This window comes from Dendropsophus ebraccatus, chromosome 5 (genome assembly GCF_027789765.1).
Source record: "Dendropsophus ebraccatus isolate aDenEbr1 chromosome 5, aDenEbr1.pat, whole genome shotgun sequence".
NCBI lineage: Eukaryota > Metazoa > Chordata > Amphibia > Anura > Hylidae > Dendropsophus > Dendropsophus ebraccatus.
Window position 1 is genome coordinate 91,783,446 of NC_091458.1, and position 17,124 is coordinate 91,800,569.

Sequence of the window (17,124 nt, forward strand, 5' to 3'; positions counted from 1 at the left end):
AAAGGCACGTGCTTCGAATGGACATATATGCGTTTCAATTTAAGTAGCATTTCAATGTTTTTCTGACACATAATTACACATAAAATCCATGACTGATGCAGCCAGAGGTGCATTATGGCATTTCCGAGCTGTTTTCCTATGGCGCATATGCCCGCATACTGGGACATTAAACAGCTTTGTCAGTTTGTAGGATTCCAGTCTCGCAGCTTTAGATTTCTTTTGACCTTTGTGTTTGCAATGAATTTCTCAGTAGAAAACATTCAAAGTGTATCTGGAAAGACAAGCTAGGAAAATTAAATATCTGCATAATTACTTGCAAATACAGAACACATTCTTTTATGCCTTTTATGTTGTAACCTCCTTGTTTCTTCACCTAATATATCACAAGCAATTAGAGTCCCCTGTCGCCTATTGCTTGTGTCATAATTCATAATGTCCGGTAATCAAGGTAAATATATATGCACATACAGCTGCTCCGATATACAGTACATAACAGTACAAATTAGCCTTTATTAGAGTAGAATCAATAATTTCCAGCTGTTACAAAACTAAAATTCCCATCATGCCTGAATAGCTCAAACCAGGCACAGCTCATCACCTGGCCAACATCCTTACAGTAAATCATAGTTGTGGCCGCATCATGCAGTGGGAGGTGGTTATCAGTGACTTGGACAGAGAACCTGATTAGGGTTTTAGGAAAGCTGAATGTAGCAACGTACAGAGGGATGTCTGCCCAGGACCCCTTTCTGCGTTATGCCCAGGGATTGAAAAAAAAAAAAGATAAATTTTCCTGGGTCCCGCGCTGCTGCCCATACTCTGCCACACCAGTCCCTGTCCCTTTGTAACACACCTGTTGTCTCAGTTAATGCAGATTTCCTGACCAAGATAAATACTGTACTGTACTGAGACTGTTCTTGGCCCCTTCTGTAAGCTATGACTGATACCTCAAGCTTCCAATCCTTCGACTTCCTGAGCCATCAGTCATAGCTGAGAGGAGGGACAAAGAACTCTCTCTCTCTCTCTCACTATAGAAAACGCTAAGCACCTAAGAAGGAATTCCCTCCCCAGGCACTTGCGGTGGCACCTGGGAACATTTTTCAACAGTTACAGTATGTTAGTCATGTCTTATACCTAAGACTATAGGTATGTATGGAGTCTGTTCTCCACCTTTTCTTAAAAATAAACTGTATTTTAGTAAAGTATGTGATAGACATTAATAGAAAAATAGTAAAAACAAATTGACAGTCTGTTCTATAGGTAAATTAATTCAGAATTTCCACATTTACATAATTCTCAAAGTTTCTTTTTCACAGCCATTGGCTCAGTTGATGTTGATGGTTGCATTTCAGAGTCGTTTTAGCATAAGCTGATGCAGGTTTACCTTTTAACTAAAAATGTGTATGCTGGAAGATCACCTAGTGTTAAGTACATACTTTAATCTCCTTGAACTGCTTTCTGTTGCTCTTAGAATCTTCTTAGGTCTGCTTGTCACATTTTACCAGATTTGTTGTTAAAAGCTTTTTAAATACAATCTTGCCATGTTACATGCAATAAATTTTAGCTTGAGTATAAACGTCATAAAAAACAACTGATATGACTTTTTAAACCATGAAATAGGAAAAAATATAGTGGGAGATTTATCAAATATAGTGTAAAGTGAAACTGCCTCAGTTGCCCCTAGCAACCAATCAGATTCCACCTTTCATTCCTCACAGACTCTTTGGAAAATAAAAGGTGGAATCTGATTGGTTGTTAGGGGAAACTGAGCCAGTTTCACTTTACACCATGTTTGATAAATCTCCCCCATAGACTTTACCTTCAAAATATATATATTTTTTATTGTATTGCTAGTACTACGTCTAGTCTAGTACTAAGCATAACACAGTACATCAATTTTGCAAGTAATGTTCCTGTAAAATCTCAGATTGCAACATTACTAAAGCCACTTTCCGACTTTTTATTGTGTGATATACTCCTGTCTGATTCAATACTATTATATAGTCATGATGTGTGACATACTTGCCATGATGCACTTGTTTTTGTTTTTCACAACAGTTGTCATATGTAAATTGTTTTCATGCTTCTTTGTTCTTCCTTGCAGGCATTTATGTCAATGTTTCAGATTTTGACACAGGAAGGATGGGTGGATGTAATGGATCAAACGCTTAATGCTGTAGGAAATATGTGGGCACCTGTAGTTGCTATCTACTTCATTCTTTACCATCTTTTTGCCACTTTGGTGAGTACAAATATGCATTTTATATGGCACAAATGTTATGTTACAGAAATTAAAAGTATCTTGTGTATAGTGATTGCTAATGTAATACAGCGTACTTGCAGATAACCTTAGCAATGCATTTAAATTATCGCCCAATGAAAAGGGACATGTATTCATGTCTGCAGATAGTCTCTTTTCACTTGCACTGCTTGCTCATCACTGTTGTAATTAAGCTGAGGACAAAACTTCAAGCCTCTAGGGTATGAATACTTGATTAGAAATCAGTGCAGCTATTTCCTAAAGTCTGGTGAACACCAGGGGTTTGTTTCGCTGCTGTACTAATAAAGCCAAAATGCTATAAATAGATTAATTGAGGATTTGCAAAAAGGGGAAAAAATCAAGATAGGTTTGACATTTTTTTACCCTCCTACAGACTTTCAGAAATGACTGTAAAAGCCTCAAAATTTTTAAAATGATGTAGTCAATGAAATAGTGTATAATAGTGATCTAGTTGGTTTATGATAATGTGTTCTGTTTTATACAATATATTATATGAAGTCTGTAAAATAGTGGATTTCAATGCGGCCGCGAACTTATATCTGCCGAATTAAACTTGATTTTGATGTAAAAAATTTCTCGGGCTGGGCGCAGTATTTAAAGTAAATGACCTGTATCATCCCGTTTATAAACATGCTAGGAATCAAAATTAAACAACAACCGTAGTTTCACAACTAGCCCGTACGATTGTAATTCTACCCCCGTAGTATTGGTCGCAAAAGTCCGGCCGGTGAAAACAACGGCCGTAATCTTACGTAGTGTGAACATAGCCTAAGGGTATGTTCACACTGAGTAAAATAGGCAGAATTGACATGTCACTTCTCTGATCGGAGAGCAGCAGCAGCGGAGGAGCGCACTCTCTCCCATAGAGATGCTATGACACACAGAGACAAGGGAAATTCCACCTATTTTACTCAGTGTGAACATACCCTAAGGGTCTATTCACATGTCAGTATATTTTCAATCCGCAATTTTTAATCCGTAAGCAATCCGCAAATTTTCATCCGTACTGCATCCGTATTGCATCCGTAAAATACGGACCCCATAGAGTTCTATTGCGTGTGTCAGTTACTGTCCGTACTAGGGCCTGTCTTTTTTTTTTTTGCGGAACGGATTGCAGCCCAGTACACAACCTGGATGTGTGTATGGGCCCATTGAAATACATTGGTCCTATTCTGCGGATCCGCAATTGCGGACAGGAACAGGATGTGTGAATAGGGCCTTAGGCTAAGTTTCCACAACAGTTTTTTCTGTCCAGTTTTTAAAAGAAAAAATTACACCTGTCACTTAATGGTTTGGCCACTCACAGCTGTTGTTAATTTATTCTAGCTTGGGTGGAATTATTGTCCTTTGGATGTGGCTTGAATTCAAAAGGCCATTGGATTTAATGGTAAAAGACGGAGAAAAATGAAAAACTGTGAGAACTAGAAAATAAACTCCTTTGTTTGCAAAAGACATCCAAAAATAAGTGTCATGATGAATATTCTGAGCTCCACGCAGACAACTTCCATAATTTTATCAGTTGTGTGCATTGGGGGGCCATCCATTTCATTGACTTCAATGCATTGCATTGAAGTCAATTAAAATGCGGTTATAATGGACGCTATTTTAAACAGCTAAAGCCTTTTCTCTTTTTTTACTATATGTGAGCATAGCCCCTGGGTGTAAAAGTAGGCTTACCTCTTACACCTAGACTATGCAATAGTACCCTCACTAACATTCCCCTGCTTTGAGGTCCACCCCCTCCCCAACTCTTCCTCTTATTCTTTCTGAGTGTGGCAGTTCATTTCACTTTTCATAACATATTCACCTACAAATGAAGACAAACATCTAATGGCTGATACATAACGCTCTCCTTGACTTCCTCAACATTGTTGGTCCACTGGTCTCTAATCCATCATAGAAAGAGAGCACTATGCATTAGCTACTGTTGCCTAGTTCATGGCTCTCCCCCTGCCTTCTTTCTTTTGTATTAGGAGAATTCATCCCAATGTATAAAAAACAATGGTTATAGACTGGTTATTTATAATTTATTTATTATTTATAATTTACTTTAAAATTAAACTAAAAAAAAAATCAAACTATTCTTTAGACTCAGCCTGCCTTCTTTTCACATCATTGTGTTAATACCTAAAGGTAAAACAAATAGAACTAGCACAGGCATGATGCATTGTACTATATTAGCATGGATTCACATACATTGTAACCACTATCAGTGGTTATCAGTTCTGAAACGCTGACCATAGAAGAAAAGAAAGTAGCTGAATTGCTGGGGGCATTAAGAAGGTAAACATTTATCAGACTAAATTCTACTTGACAGTATTTCACTAAGAATAACCGTAAACTGATAAACCAGAGACAAAAATCCTTTCTCGGTAGTATTATTTTATCTATTTTGTGCTAGAACATAAGAAACCTTCTGTCAATAGACAGTACATAATATAGAGAAGGTAGGCCTAAATTCATGTCAAATGTCTCTCTGTGGGAAAGACATACATTGCTATCTGATGCAGGAACATTATCATTATGAGATTTTCGAGGATCCTTCTCAGTTTATGCTTGGGCATTACAGCTAGGTTACTCGTTTAACAACAATTTGCTATATAATTACACCCACTCAAGTGTCAGAAACGGTGGGTGGTTTAGAGCTTAACCGCCAAATTGGTTATGTCTTCATCATTTTTTTAAGATGTTATTTTCTTAAATACTGCCGTATTGCAATGTTTTTAAGCAGTGCAGGTGGTTGGAAAATTGCTTTAAAAGCTGGAGCTTTCTAGCAGAAGAACATTTTCCTGTCTTCATTATGTTAATGCTGAATGAAATTTACAATATTTTACATTTTACTCTGGGCTTTTACCAAGTCTAAGCTCTGTCCCATTTATGAATGTTCATTTTCTTTGTACTATTACTAGTTTTGTCCTAAACTGTAAGACAAAGTTGCCATCTCAAAACTATCCTCCTCGCTTATATTTTCTAACAGTGTACAAAACGTTTAGTAAAGAGATTGTCTGGAAATAATAAATATAGAATATTGCTGATTACCTGAACGCTCGGCAGACAGAGGCGGGGAGGAAGACATCTGGGCGGCTCCCCACCCATGTGTAGTCACTCCTCTCTGCCAGTCATGAGAGATGATTGACAGTAACTGGCCTTTCTGCCTGTCAATCATCCCCTCTTAGAGCGCTGACAGGCAGAGTGGTGACTTTAAACGGGTTGGGAGCTGCCCCAATGACTACCTCCGTGCCTCTGCCTGCCGCACGCCCAGGTAATCAAACCTCTTTTTCCACCGCATAAAGCTGCTGCTGCAGTCGCGGACGGATCCTGCCACGAGCTGCACAGCCGCTTTAAGGCTATGTTCACACTATGTATGTGTGCGGCTGTTTTTTTTAATGCGGCTGGAAATGTGCGGCTGAAACTACGGCCGTGGGAAAAAATAGACATGCGGCTGAAAACATACGGTCATTTACTTGGAAATCTGGTTCAACTAAAAATAACAAATAAAATCTTTAGAAAGTGATGCAAACAGCTCTGGATGCATCTGGGAAAGCAGGGAAACAGTTTACATGAATCGCTATTACCAGGGTTTGCGATCCTCTGCAGTAATGCTGATGCCTCTCATGGTTAATATATTTAATTAATAAAACACATTTTCTTTGTAATAAAGTCCCTTTCGTTGTTCAATAATAAAATTTAAACGAATCCATCATTTTGCAATTAAATATACTGTTAAAATAAATATATATATAAATAAATGTATATTTATATATATATTTATTTTTTGACAGTATATTTAATTGCACAATGATGGATTCGTTTAAATTAAATTATTGAACAACAAAACTGATTTTATTACAACGAAAATGTGTTTTATTAATTAAATATTAATTAGTACAGGAAGCTCCATTAAGCCGTTAATTCATATTCCCGGTAATAGAGCATTCTGTACTAATCATCACTTTACTTTAATGAAAACATCAAATGTTTCTTCTAATTATGTTATCACAATAGCATTATTAGAAGAAACATTTAGATTTATATGTGCGCTCAGCTGATTGGCTGATCGGCTGAGCGCACATATAAAGAGCCGGTCCGCAGCACAGTGACTTCATTGTGCTGCGGACCAACGAAGAGGACACATCGGGGTGAGTATAAAGCTCTCCCCACCCCCTCCCCAGCACCTCACCCATCCCAGTAAGGAAGGGGGGGTCATTTAACCCCTTCCTTGCTGGGATGGGTGCGGTCTGACATCAGTCTGGCCCCCAAGGGGTTAAAGGGGATGCAGTACATCCTCCCTTAACCCCTTGGGGGCCAGACTGTAAGCAGCGATCTGTAAAGATGCTGCATACTGTAAGGAGCACAACACCGCTCACAATGATGGGTGTTGTGCTCCTGTTTGTGTGTTTCTCCCTTTTTGTTTTTCAGATATCGGTATCCTGTGGATTACGTCGGATTCGGTGGACTACGTCGATGACCAGCGGTTGTTTGGTGTTTTTTTTTTTATAAAATGGTCAATGAGGGGTGTGGGGGTGTTTTTATTTGAATAAACTTTTTTTTTCACTTGTGTGTTGTCTTTATTTCTTTACTTTATAGACTTAGTAGTGGAAGCCGTCTAATAGACGGAATCCATTACTAAGTCCGGGCCTAGTGTTAGCCGGTATAAAATGGCTAACACTAACCCCCCATTATTACCCCAGTACCCAATGCCACCAGGGGTACTGGGAAGAGCCGGGTGCCAGTGGTCCCGGAGCGTCAAAATTGGCGCTCCTGGACTGGGCGGCAGCAGGGTGGTAAGATTTAGGCTGGGGAGGGCCTAAAACAATGGCTCTTCCCACCCTGGTGTTACCAGGCTGCTGTCGCTTGGTTTTTAAGCCGGCTGGTTATAAAAATAGGGGGGACCCTATGCGGTTTTTTTTTTTTAATAAATAAATAATTAAATTAATGGAGCTTCCTGTACTAATTAATATTTAATTAATAAAACACATTTTCGTTGTAATAAAATCAGTTTAGTTATTCAATAATTTAATTCTAACGAATCCATCATTGTGCAATTAAATATGTCAAAAAATAAATATATATATAAATATACATTTATTTATATATATATATATATATATATATATATATTATATATATATATATATATATATATATTATATATATATATATATATATATATATATAATTATTTTAACAGTATATTTAATTGCACAATGATGGATTCGTTAGAATTAAATTATTGAACAATGAAAGGGACTTTATTACAAAGAAAATGTGTTTTATTAATTTAATATATTAACTATTAGAGGCATCGGCATTGGGCATTATTGCCGGCTATTTTTGAAGTACTCCGTACGGACCGCCTGTCAATCCACGGCCGTGAATTTGCACAGTTCCAGCCGCAAACAATGGTCTTGTTCATTTTTTACGGGTCCGTTTACGATCGGGCCGTAGACTCATACATAGTGTGCACTGTGCAGCCGTATATCGTATACTTTCCAGCGTACGCATGAACTGGAAAAATCCGGCCGATGATTTACAATACAGCCGCACAGATACATAGTGTGAACCTAGCCTAAATAGTGATGCAGGAAACCATATCTGCCCAGTTGGGCTAATTGATTCCATTTAAGACTTTCATATTTAAAAAATATAAAAAATATATTACAGTGGTACCTCGGTTTAAGAGTAACTTGGATTAAGAGCGTTTTGCAAAAAGAGCTCACAGTTTTTCAAAATTGTAACTGGTTTAAGAGCTCCCTGTAATGGGTGTGAGGGGGATCGGGGGAGGGGCATGGTCTGCATAGGGTGGTCTACAGCCCTGTACTCTGACCCAGGAAGTCTCCCTCACCTTCCAAATCATGGCAGATCCACTTCAGTCCGGGGCTTGAATCAGGGGACAGAACTGTGGAGGTAATCTCTCCATAGCTGTAACCTTTCTCTCCACGGACAGAGAGTGCTGCTATACTGTGCCCACATCTGCCCTGCTCATTCCCTTGTACTCCCTGCAGTCTGTCAGTCCTTGTGTTTCCCATCCTCTCCATTCGTGCTATAATCTTCCTGCACTTACACTTAGCTATACACACTGCTGCTATAGTGTGCCTGCACTCACACTCAGCTATACACGGCTGCTATAATGTACCTGCACTCACACTCAGCCATTCACACTGCTGTATAGAGAAGTCTCTGTCACTGTGCTCCTGCACAGCTTTGTGATTCTCACTTCCTGATTGGTCCATGCTGAACACACACCCCTTCCCCATTGCTGTCATGTGACCACACAGACCTGACAGCAGCCCCGCTTCTCTAGTCTAGCCTGTTGTACTACGCTCCTGCATTATGGGGATCTGCAGTTCCATTCTTTATCTACAAACTGCTGCTGTTTTTTCATTCCTATGCAGTTACTATACATTATACACCACATGCTGATTGCTATACTGTAAAGTAACTTATAATATGACATATTCAGCTGTTTCTCATTGTTTGTTTCATTTGTTCTACATGTTATTCAAAATAAAAAATCATTATATTTGGGGTGTGGAACCAGTTGTCTGCTTTTCAATGATTTCTTACGGGAAAATTTGCTTTGGTGTAAGAGTGGATTTGGATTACATGCTTGGTCCCGGAACAAATTACGCTTGTAATCCAAGGCACCACTGTATATGGTTTGTGTTTGATTTCTTTGTATGGAATAGCTTAGCAGTCTGTAATTAATTGGACCAGTGTACGAAGTCACTGAGTCTTGTGCAGTTTCCACAGTATTTGTGCTGCCAAGCCCACTGAAAACCAGACAGAAAGGTAACTTTGGATTATCTCCAAGTATAGCAAAGTATTTACACGGTTTCTTGGCTGATCATGTAGATTTATCTAAACTAAATCTAAACTAAATTAATCAAAAGTTTCAATTGATCTCAACAACAGTGAAAATAATTTCACATGTTCCCGGTTCTTCAGATACGTAAAGTAATGTCGTCTTTAGAATAAAAAGTTGGGTTAGCAATATTACAATGTAAATAAGAGCCCTGTTGAGCAGAAGTGTTAAGAGGTATATTTTTTACAATGTATTGTTACTTAAAATGTATTGTTACTGAATGGCCTAGGGCTTAGTTACAAAGTTGGCAAAGTAAACAGTTAAGAGTCATAAAAATAACCCTTTATCTAACATACAGTGGTGAAAATAGGTGTTTGATCCCTTGCCGACTGGGTGAGACAGAATCTAAAAAAAAAAAAATCAGAAAATCACATTGTATAATTTTTAAATAATTAAATAGCATTTTATTGCATGAAATCAGTGAAGTTTTTTTTTTAGGAATCCCTCCTACTCTGCACTCATTACCTATATTAATTGCACCTTATTGAACTCATTACCTGTTTAAAAAACACCTGTCCACACACTCCACTAATCACATTCCAACCTCATTACCATGGGCAAGACCAAAGAGTTGTCTGACGACACCGGCGACAAAACTGTAGAATTGCACAAGGGTGGAATATGCTAGAGGACAATAGGTAGGTCCAGGAATCCATGCAAGATCTTGCTTTGTGGGGTAAGGATGAAGCCCAGAACTACACAGCAGGATCTGGTCAATGACCTAAAGAGAGCTGGGACCACAGTCAAAAATTACTGTTAGTAACACACCACATCCCCATTAATTAAAATGCACGCAAGGTCCCCCTGCTCATACCAGCACATGTCCAGGCCCGTTTTAAGTTCACCAATGACCATTTGGATGATGCAGAGGAGAAGTTAATGAGATCAGATGAGATCAAAATACAGCTTTTTGGTATCAACTTTACTCACTGTGTTTGGAAGAAGAAGAATCATCAGTACAGTACCAACCATTAATAATAGGGGTGGGAACATCATACTTTGGGAGGAGAAGGAGTAGTGGTATCAGTGTGTCTGGGAATAGTAGTAGCAGTGGGGCTGGGAGTAGTAGTAGCAGTTGAGCTTGGCAGTAGTAGATGCAGTAGAGCTGAAAGTGGGCTGATGCGGGGGAGGAGTGAGGTCTGAGGGGATGGTGGCTGATGTGGGGATTAAATGAGGTCTTATGCAGGGGATGAGTGAGGTTTGGGCGGGCTGGCTGATTTGGGGTATGAATGAGGTCTGTGCTGGTAGGTGCGATCTGATGCAGGGGATGAGTGAGGTTGGGGGGGATGCTGGCAGATGCGGGAGATCAGTACGATCTGGGGAGGTTTGGGGCTGATGTAGCAGATGAGTGAGGTTTGGGGGGGGTGCAGGCTGATGCAGGGGATGAGTGAGGTCTCCTGGATTAGTGACATACCACCACAAGTTACTCCCCAGGCACATAGTACAAGTTATAAGAGTCACACACAACACAGTGCGCATTCAGGTACCAATCACCCCCAACTACTCAGCTAATTCTTTTGCATGTTTACACATCACATCACTGCCTTCTCTTCTCCCTAATGCCTGAAGAATCAGCAGACATCAGGTAGAGAAGAAGGTGGTGAAGAAGCTGTGTGATAAGCCGGAGACTGGAACGCTTTTCCTTCTACAGTATGTCATCTGTTGCTGTTTAAGAATCCATACCAGCAGCTGATTAGGCGCAGGACAGCATTGGACAAGTAATGCAAAGATAGACCCAGGGCTGAGGGGACATTTAGCTACAGGTAGTAAAAAAAAATGTTAATTTTAGCTTATTAAACTATATTGCAAAAAATCTTTTCATGGCCTAAGCTAACTAAATTTAAATAGACAAAATATTTTATAGTTGCGCTTTAAACAATAACAGACCACATAACTATGTGGAAGGGTTGGGGAGCATAATCGAACTTTGCTAGCTTCATTTTATAAAAGTAAAACCTGCGTTAAACTGCTGATAAAATGGTGAAGGCAAGCTGGTCAAATTTACTGTACAATAAAATGGTAAAAGTTCACTGATTCTCGAATGAAAAAGTTCCTCTAATGTGAGAATAACCACTAAGGGGGGGATGCCCTTTTTCTTTCTTTTTACCTGGGTTTGTGTGGTTTAGTCTGACTTTATTCAGAGGAACTAGACCATTAAACTTAAAGCTAAAAATGAATGCAAGAATTACACCAACAACTTCATCATTTCATTAGATGGCAAATTACTAGCTTGAGTGATTGGGCATGACATATTCTCAGAACATTCATAGATGTATGGGGAAAAATAAAGCAACTAATTACAGTATTGCTGGAATTTTGACAGCGCTAAGTCAATGTACTTTTGAATTGAATGTCTCCATATAGAAAATCACGATCAAACAATAAACTGATTAGGTTTTATATTTGGCTGGTCAACTGTAAAATGCTGGACTAAAGTAACATCTGTCCTTCAAAGATGATGTGATTCAGTTACACATTGTTTTGAAATTATACTAGTAGATTCTAGTTAAAATAGCCAAAATGTACTTCATTGACACACTAACAATGGTTGAAGCTATAACATTTAATAGCACAGATAACAAAGACACCATTTGAACTTATCCATTAACCAGCCACCAGTAAAAAAAGGCCCAGCTACATTAGCAGGTCAAATGCAAATGCCCATAATAACCACTCAATGTACATCAGTCAAGCAGTTTAACAAATAGCAAAACTTAACTACCCCAAGTCTACTAGTGGAGGTTGAATGAATTCTTAATTTTAAAAAACCTAGACCATAGGGAATCTGTGAAGCAATTTATCCGTAATTATTTTACTGAGAATACTGGCAGTGTCTTCTCATTGTCCATCCTATGGGAGGCCCAAAAATCCGTAATTAGAGGGCACTGCACTTCCCTTTTTTTTACAACTGAAAAAGAATGCGGGTCTCCAGAAACGGCAGTTGGTTGACCAAATGTGTTCCCTAGAGTTAAAATTGTCTGTCTCTCTTTCTGTTTCTATTTTAGGGCAATTAGTTGCGATCAAAATTAAAAGATTTGATGGTGCTTAGGGTGGACACGATGCTGGTGTACAGTATACTAAACACAAGTATTATGAGAAGGCAAATAAAGCCCACTTTCTGCTAGTGTTCCAATTATGGGACACTAAGGTCCATACATTCCCACAGGCAATAAAAGATTCCTCGGGCTGCCTGCATTATGCCCCTGATTGTATGGCCTCTATATTTGTGGGCTATTATGCCAGCTTATGATCTCTTCCATCTGATTTACCACAAGGACCTGCTGTCCCTTCTGCTTATCTCAGACAATATTTAGATTCATGTAAGTTGCCAACCCTCTCGGATGGGGACCTAACAGAACTTAATAACCCAATTACCTTAAAGGAGCTAGCTGAAGTACTGAAGGAACTGCCTAATGGCAGAGCCCCTGGCCCTGACAGGCTGACATAACTCAGACATAACCAGACATCATCAATGAAGATCGGGTTCCCCATTTATTGCCTCTCTGTAATTCCTTTATGTCTGGTTCCCCTATGCCACAAACCATGCTAGAATCCTATAGTACCTATATTGCCTAAACCAGGCAAAGATCCCTCAGAATGTAGTAGTTATAGGCCAATCTTGCTCTTTAAAGCGACTCTGTACCCACAAGCTGCCCCCTCCAAACCACTTGTACCTTCAGATAGCTGCTTTTCATCCAAGATCTGTCCTGGGGTCCGTTCAGCAGGTTATGCTGTTATTGTCCTAAAAAACAACTTTTAAACATGCAGCCCTGTGTCAAACTGCCGTGGCCTAGAGTATCTGTGCCCTAACTTTGCACCACCCCTTCGTCCCTCCTCCTCACCCTCTTTATCATTAGGAATGCCACTGGCAGGATTTTTCCTATTCCTCTGCAGTGAATACTGCACAGGTGCCTTAACGATCTAGCCTATGAGCAGTGTTCACACAGCTGATGAATAGTAGAAAATCTGCCTGGTGCCAGCCTAATGCATAGTCACTCTAGGCCACGCCAGTTTGACACAGGGCTGCAAGTTTCAAAGTTGTTTTTTAGGACAATAACTGCATCACCTGCCCCCCCAGGACAGATCTTGGAATAAAAGCAGCTATCTGAACGTACAAGCGGTTTGGGGTGGGCAGATTGTGGGTACAGAGTCACTTTAATGTGAATTTAAACATTTTTACTAAGTTACTGGCGAATAGATTAGGGGCCCTCCTGCCGAACCTTATTCATAAGGATCAGGTGGGGTTCATCTCATTGTGACAGACTGGAGACAACACTAGACCTACCATTAACCTCATAGAAGTCTTTAACAAAATCAAATTATCAGGGCTACTCCTGGGGTTGGATGTAGAGAAAGCCTTTGAGGGCTGGGTTGGCCGTTTCTTCAGGCCACGCTGGAAGCATTTGCGTCAGTAAAAGTTCATTATTCCAACTGCAGGGCCATGGTGCGTCTTCCATATTCGGTTTCCCCCAGATTGATTATTAGGAATGGAACTGGGCAGGGGTGCCCTCTATCACCTTTATTGTTCACCCTTTTTATACAGCTGCTGTCGGCTCAGATTAAAATGTGCCCAGATGTTTAAGAGATATTGGTACAGATAGGTAGTTTATGCTGTCTTTTTTTTGCAGACAATATATTAGCACTGCAAAATCTGTATACATCTCTTCCCAGTCTTCATAAAATATTAGAGACATATAAGAAGTTGTCTAGATACAGAATCAACCAGTCAAAAACGGAAGCCCTTTCAACCAGTCAAAAACGGAAGCCCTTTCAATGCGGCCGCCATGGTGTACAACCTAAAAATTATGTTTTCTTACGTGTAGAGATAAATCTCTCAGATACCTTGGGACTATTATTACTACCTCTTATACACCTCTTTATAAGTTTAATTTTGTCCCACTATATAAAGAGGCGGCCATGTTGATTTCAAAATGGTCCTCGCTTCCCCTCACTTTCCTTGGTAGGATCACAGTGGTTAAGATGTCTATTCTACCCAAAGCCCTCTATTTACTTGAGACCCTTCAGATGCCAATACCTAGGAATGCACTGAAAAGCCTCCAATCTACACTGTTTAGATTTATATGGTCGTCATAGGGTTCCTAACTCAGTAATGTTAACCAAAACTACCATGGGAGGCACGGGGGACCCTGATATCTATAGATGTTATTTAGTGCATTTGTGTAGAAACCCTTCATGGATGATTCTCCAGGCCTTCTCTAGTAGGTTTAAAACTAAAAAATTTGGATTGCACCCATTCCTCTAGGTGCCCTGATCTGGTCACCTCCTGCAGATGGGTCGGTCACAATACTAAGGACATATGTTTTGCAGCTAACAAGTTGTATCCTCTGCAGTCTTTCTGCAAACTCTTCAAACTAGGCTACAACCTATAATTCTGCATCACACTTGACCGGCTGCACTTTACCTCCTGTTTCTCTCCCCGTCCTTATAGATTGTAAGCCCTCGCGGGCAGGGTGCTCTTCCCCATGTACCAGACTGTCTTTTGCCTTCATGTAATGTGTCCTGATCTTGTACTGTTCCTGCTTGTTACCCCTATCTATTGTATAGCGCTCTGGCATTAAGGGCGCTTTATAAATAAATAATAATATTAATAATAATAATGTACATTGTTTATGTTTCAAATTTAAAATAATATCACTGTTCTCTGACAAAGAATGTAAGACAGAATGTTCTGTAATGTATAGTGATAGAGGTACACCATTTACTGCACTATACCACTCTTTATCTGTGTATGTATGTTTGTTATTGTTTACCCTTTATGGTAGTTAATTTGTTTTTATGTGAGTTCAATTGCAAATGTAATTTAAATGGACTTTGTTACATGCAAGTTACATACATGTTACCTAGTAGGTACTGTCACTACACTTTCTGATGTTTGTCTTCCATTTTTCTATTATTAGATTTTGCTCAGCTTGTTTGTTGCGGTTATCTTGGACAATCTAGAGCTTGATGAAGACTTGAAGAAGCTCAAGCAGGTAAGCCAAGCTAACTGATGTTTCTGCTGACAAAGAACAGCAGACGTGTAGTGTTACTACTGTGTGGGGAAGATAGAATATCTGTGTACCTGTGGGTTATGAGAGGGAGTGGGGAGGGAAACATGACTAAATATCATATATTCATATAATGGCACTCTCTGCGCGTCACAGAGGGGAGGAGATATTGGTGCACTTAAGGGTGCTGGGCCCTTCTCCAGTCCACCAAGTTAACACCAGCATATTTACATATTTTTTTAAATTTATTTTTATGTGGCCTTGGCAGGCTTGTGGTTCGTGTAGGAGTATATGGTAATCTTTATGTAATATATCTTGTGAATGCTTTAAGCAAATTTATTTTGTAAGAAAAAATTTACAAAAATAATACACAAATTATGTAAACATGGTTTCCATTGCAATCCTTACTTTCATAATCCCTCTTTCCCACAAATCTGTTGCCTTGGGGTCACCTTTGTTCCTGCTCTGTCATTTAAACCATAAATCTAGGTGCTTACATTTTCTGTCACCTCCACCTTAAAACCATCAACAAAACTGCTGGAATGTGCCCTACTGCAACATTCTCCTATCTGGCCTTATACCAGGTTTGAATTGAATACACAGAAAGGTTATGTTCACGCACTGTTGAAATTGAGTGGAAGGCCACCAAATTATAAAAAAGGGGGGGGGGTTCTTTCAATTTCACCCCACTTTTATTTTTTTGCTACACCAATTTTACTTCGTAATGACATACTTAATTTTCCATAAAATATGCAGCAAAACAAAAGATGTCATATTGATCTGTAGGTGAGAAAAATAAAAGCAGTATGGCCTTTAAAACACCTGGATGAAGAAACAAAAGTACAAAAAAAGGAAATTCGCTAATTTTTAAAGGGGTTGTCTGGCAATCTGCATTTTTTAAGATATTGCTGCTGTTGCACATAAAACAATTAACATCCTATGCTTACCTCTCCATGCTCCTCTGTTGTCCTGTTGCAGTGTCGTCAGTGTTCTCCACTGACAGCAGGGCCTCCACTGATACAAACTCGTCTCAGGAATGACAGTCCGCTCAGCCAATGATTGACTGAGCAGGTTGTAACTCCCCAAACTAGTTCATCTTGGAAGTTGAAGCGCTGCAGTCAGCAGGGACACTAGCGACACCAGAGGAGGACACTAAGGGAGCACAGACAGGTAAGCATAGCATTATATACACACACTCCAGTGGATAATGTACTCATGCATAATAGAGTACATAATCATATCTACAGAAATTGGATCAACACCCGTATTAAAATAACAATATCTTTAATTTTTGCAAATACACAATTATAAAAACAAGGCAATTCCAAACATGAAAAACCAGGCTACAAAGTTTTGGGGACACAACCAGGCTGCTCTGATATGGGTAATGTACTTCTTGTGACTTTTTGATGGGTTGGTGCATAAGTATATACGCTATGTTATAGGAGAAGCCCAGCTAGACCATTATAACTGACGAGGGCATACTGGCAATGTTAGGGTTAATGGTTGAGTAAACAGAGCCTGTTTTCCTAGTAGTAAGCCAAATTTGGCACATTTGATAGGGATATGTGATTCTGAGCCTCCGCCTGTTTACAAGTATATTATAGCACTGCCACTTAATTCATGTTTACATCACCATACCTGTTTTCTATTCTTTTAATGACCTATACAAGCCATAAAACTTTGTAGCCTGTCTTTTCATGCTTGGAATTGCCTTATTTTTATGTGTATGTAGTATGTGTATGTAAGTGTGTATTTGCAAATAAGAAAGATATTGTTATTTTTATACGGGTGTTGATCCAAATTCTGTAGATAAGGTAAGCATAGCATATTTATTGTTTTAAATATGCACCAGCAGCAATATATTGGAAAAAATGCTGAACACCAGACCAACCCCTTTAAGGGGTTAAAAAGCTATTTTCTTGGTCATACAAGCTGTGTAACTGAGAGCACAGGCACAGACCCTCTTTCCT

The 17,124-nt window shown here is 39.3% G+C and overlaps 1 protein-coding gene across 1 annotated transcript in view; it reads left to right on the top strand.

Moving 5' to 3' along the window:
* Positions 1-17,124, top strand: part of NALCN (sodium leak channel, non-selective) — a 420,693-nt gene that overhangs the window by 255,603 nt on the left and 147,966 nt on the right. Inside the window, exons 15-16 of the mRNA XM_069970713.1 lie at positions 2,102-2,239; positions 15,062-15,136. Coding sequence (XP_069826814.1) covers positions 2,102-2,239; positions 15,062-15,136 — 213 coding nt within the window. The remainder of the gene's footprint in view (positions 1-2,101; positions 2,240-15,061; positions 15,137-17,124) is intronic.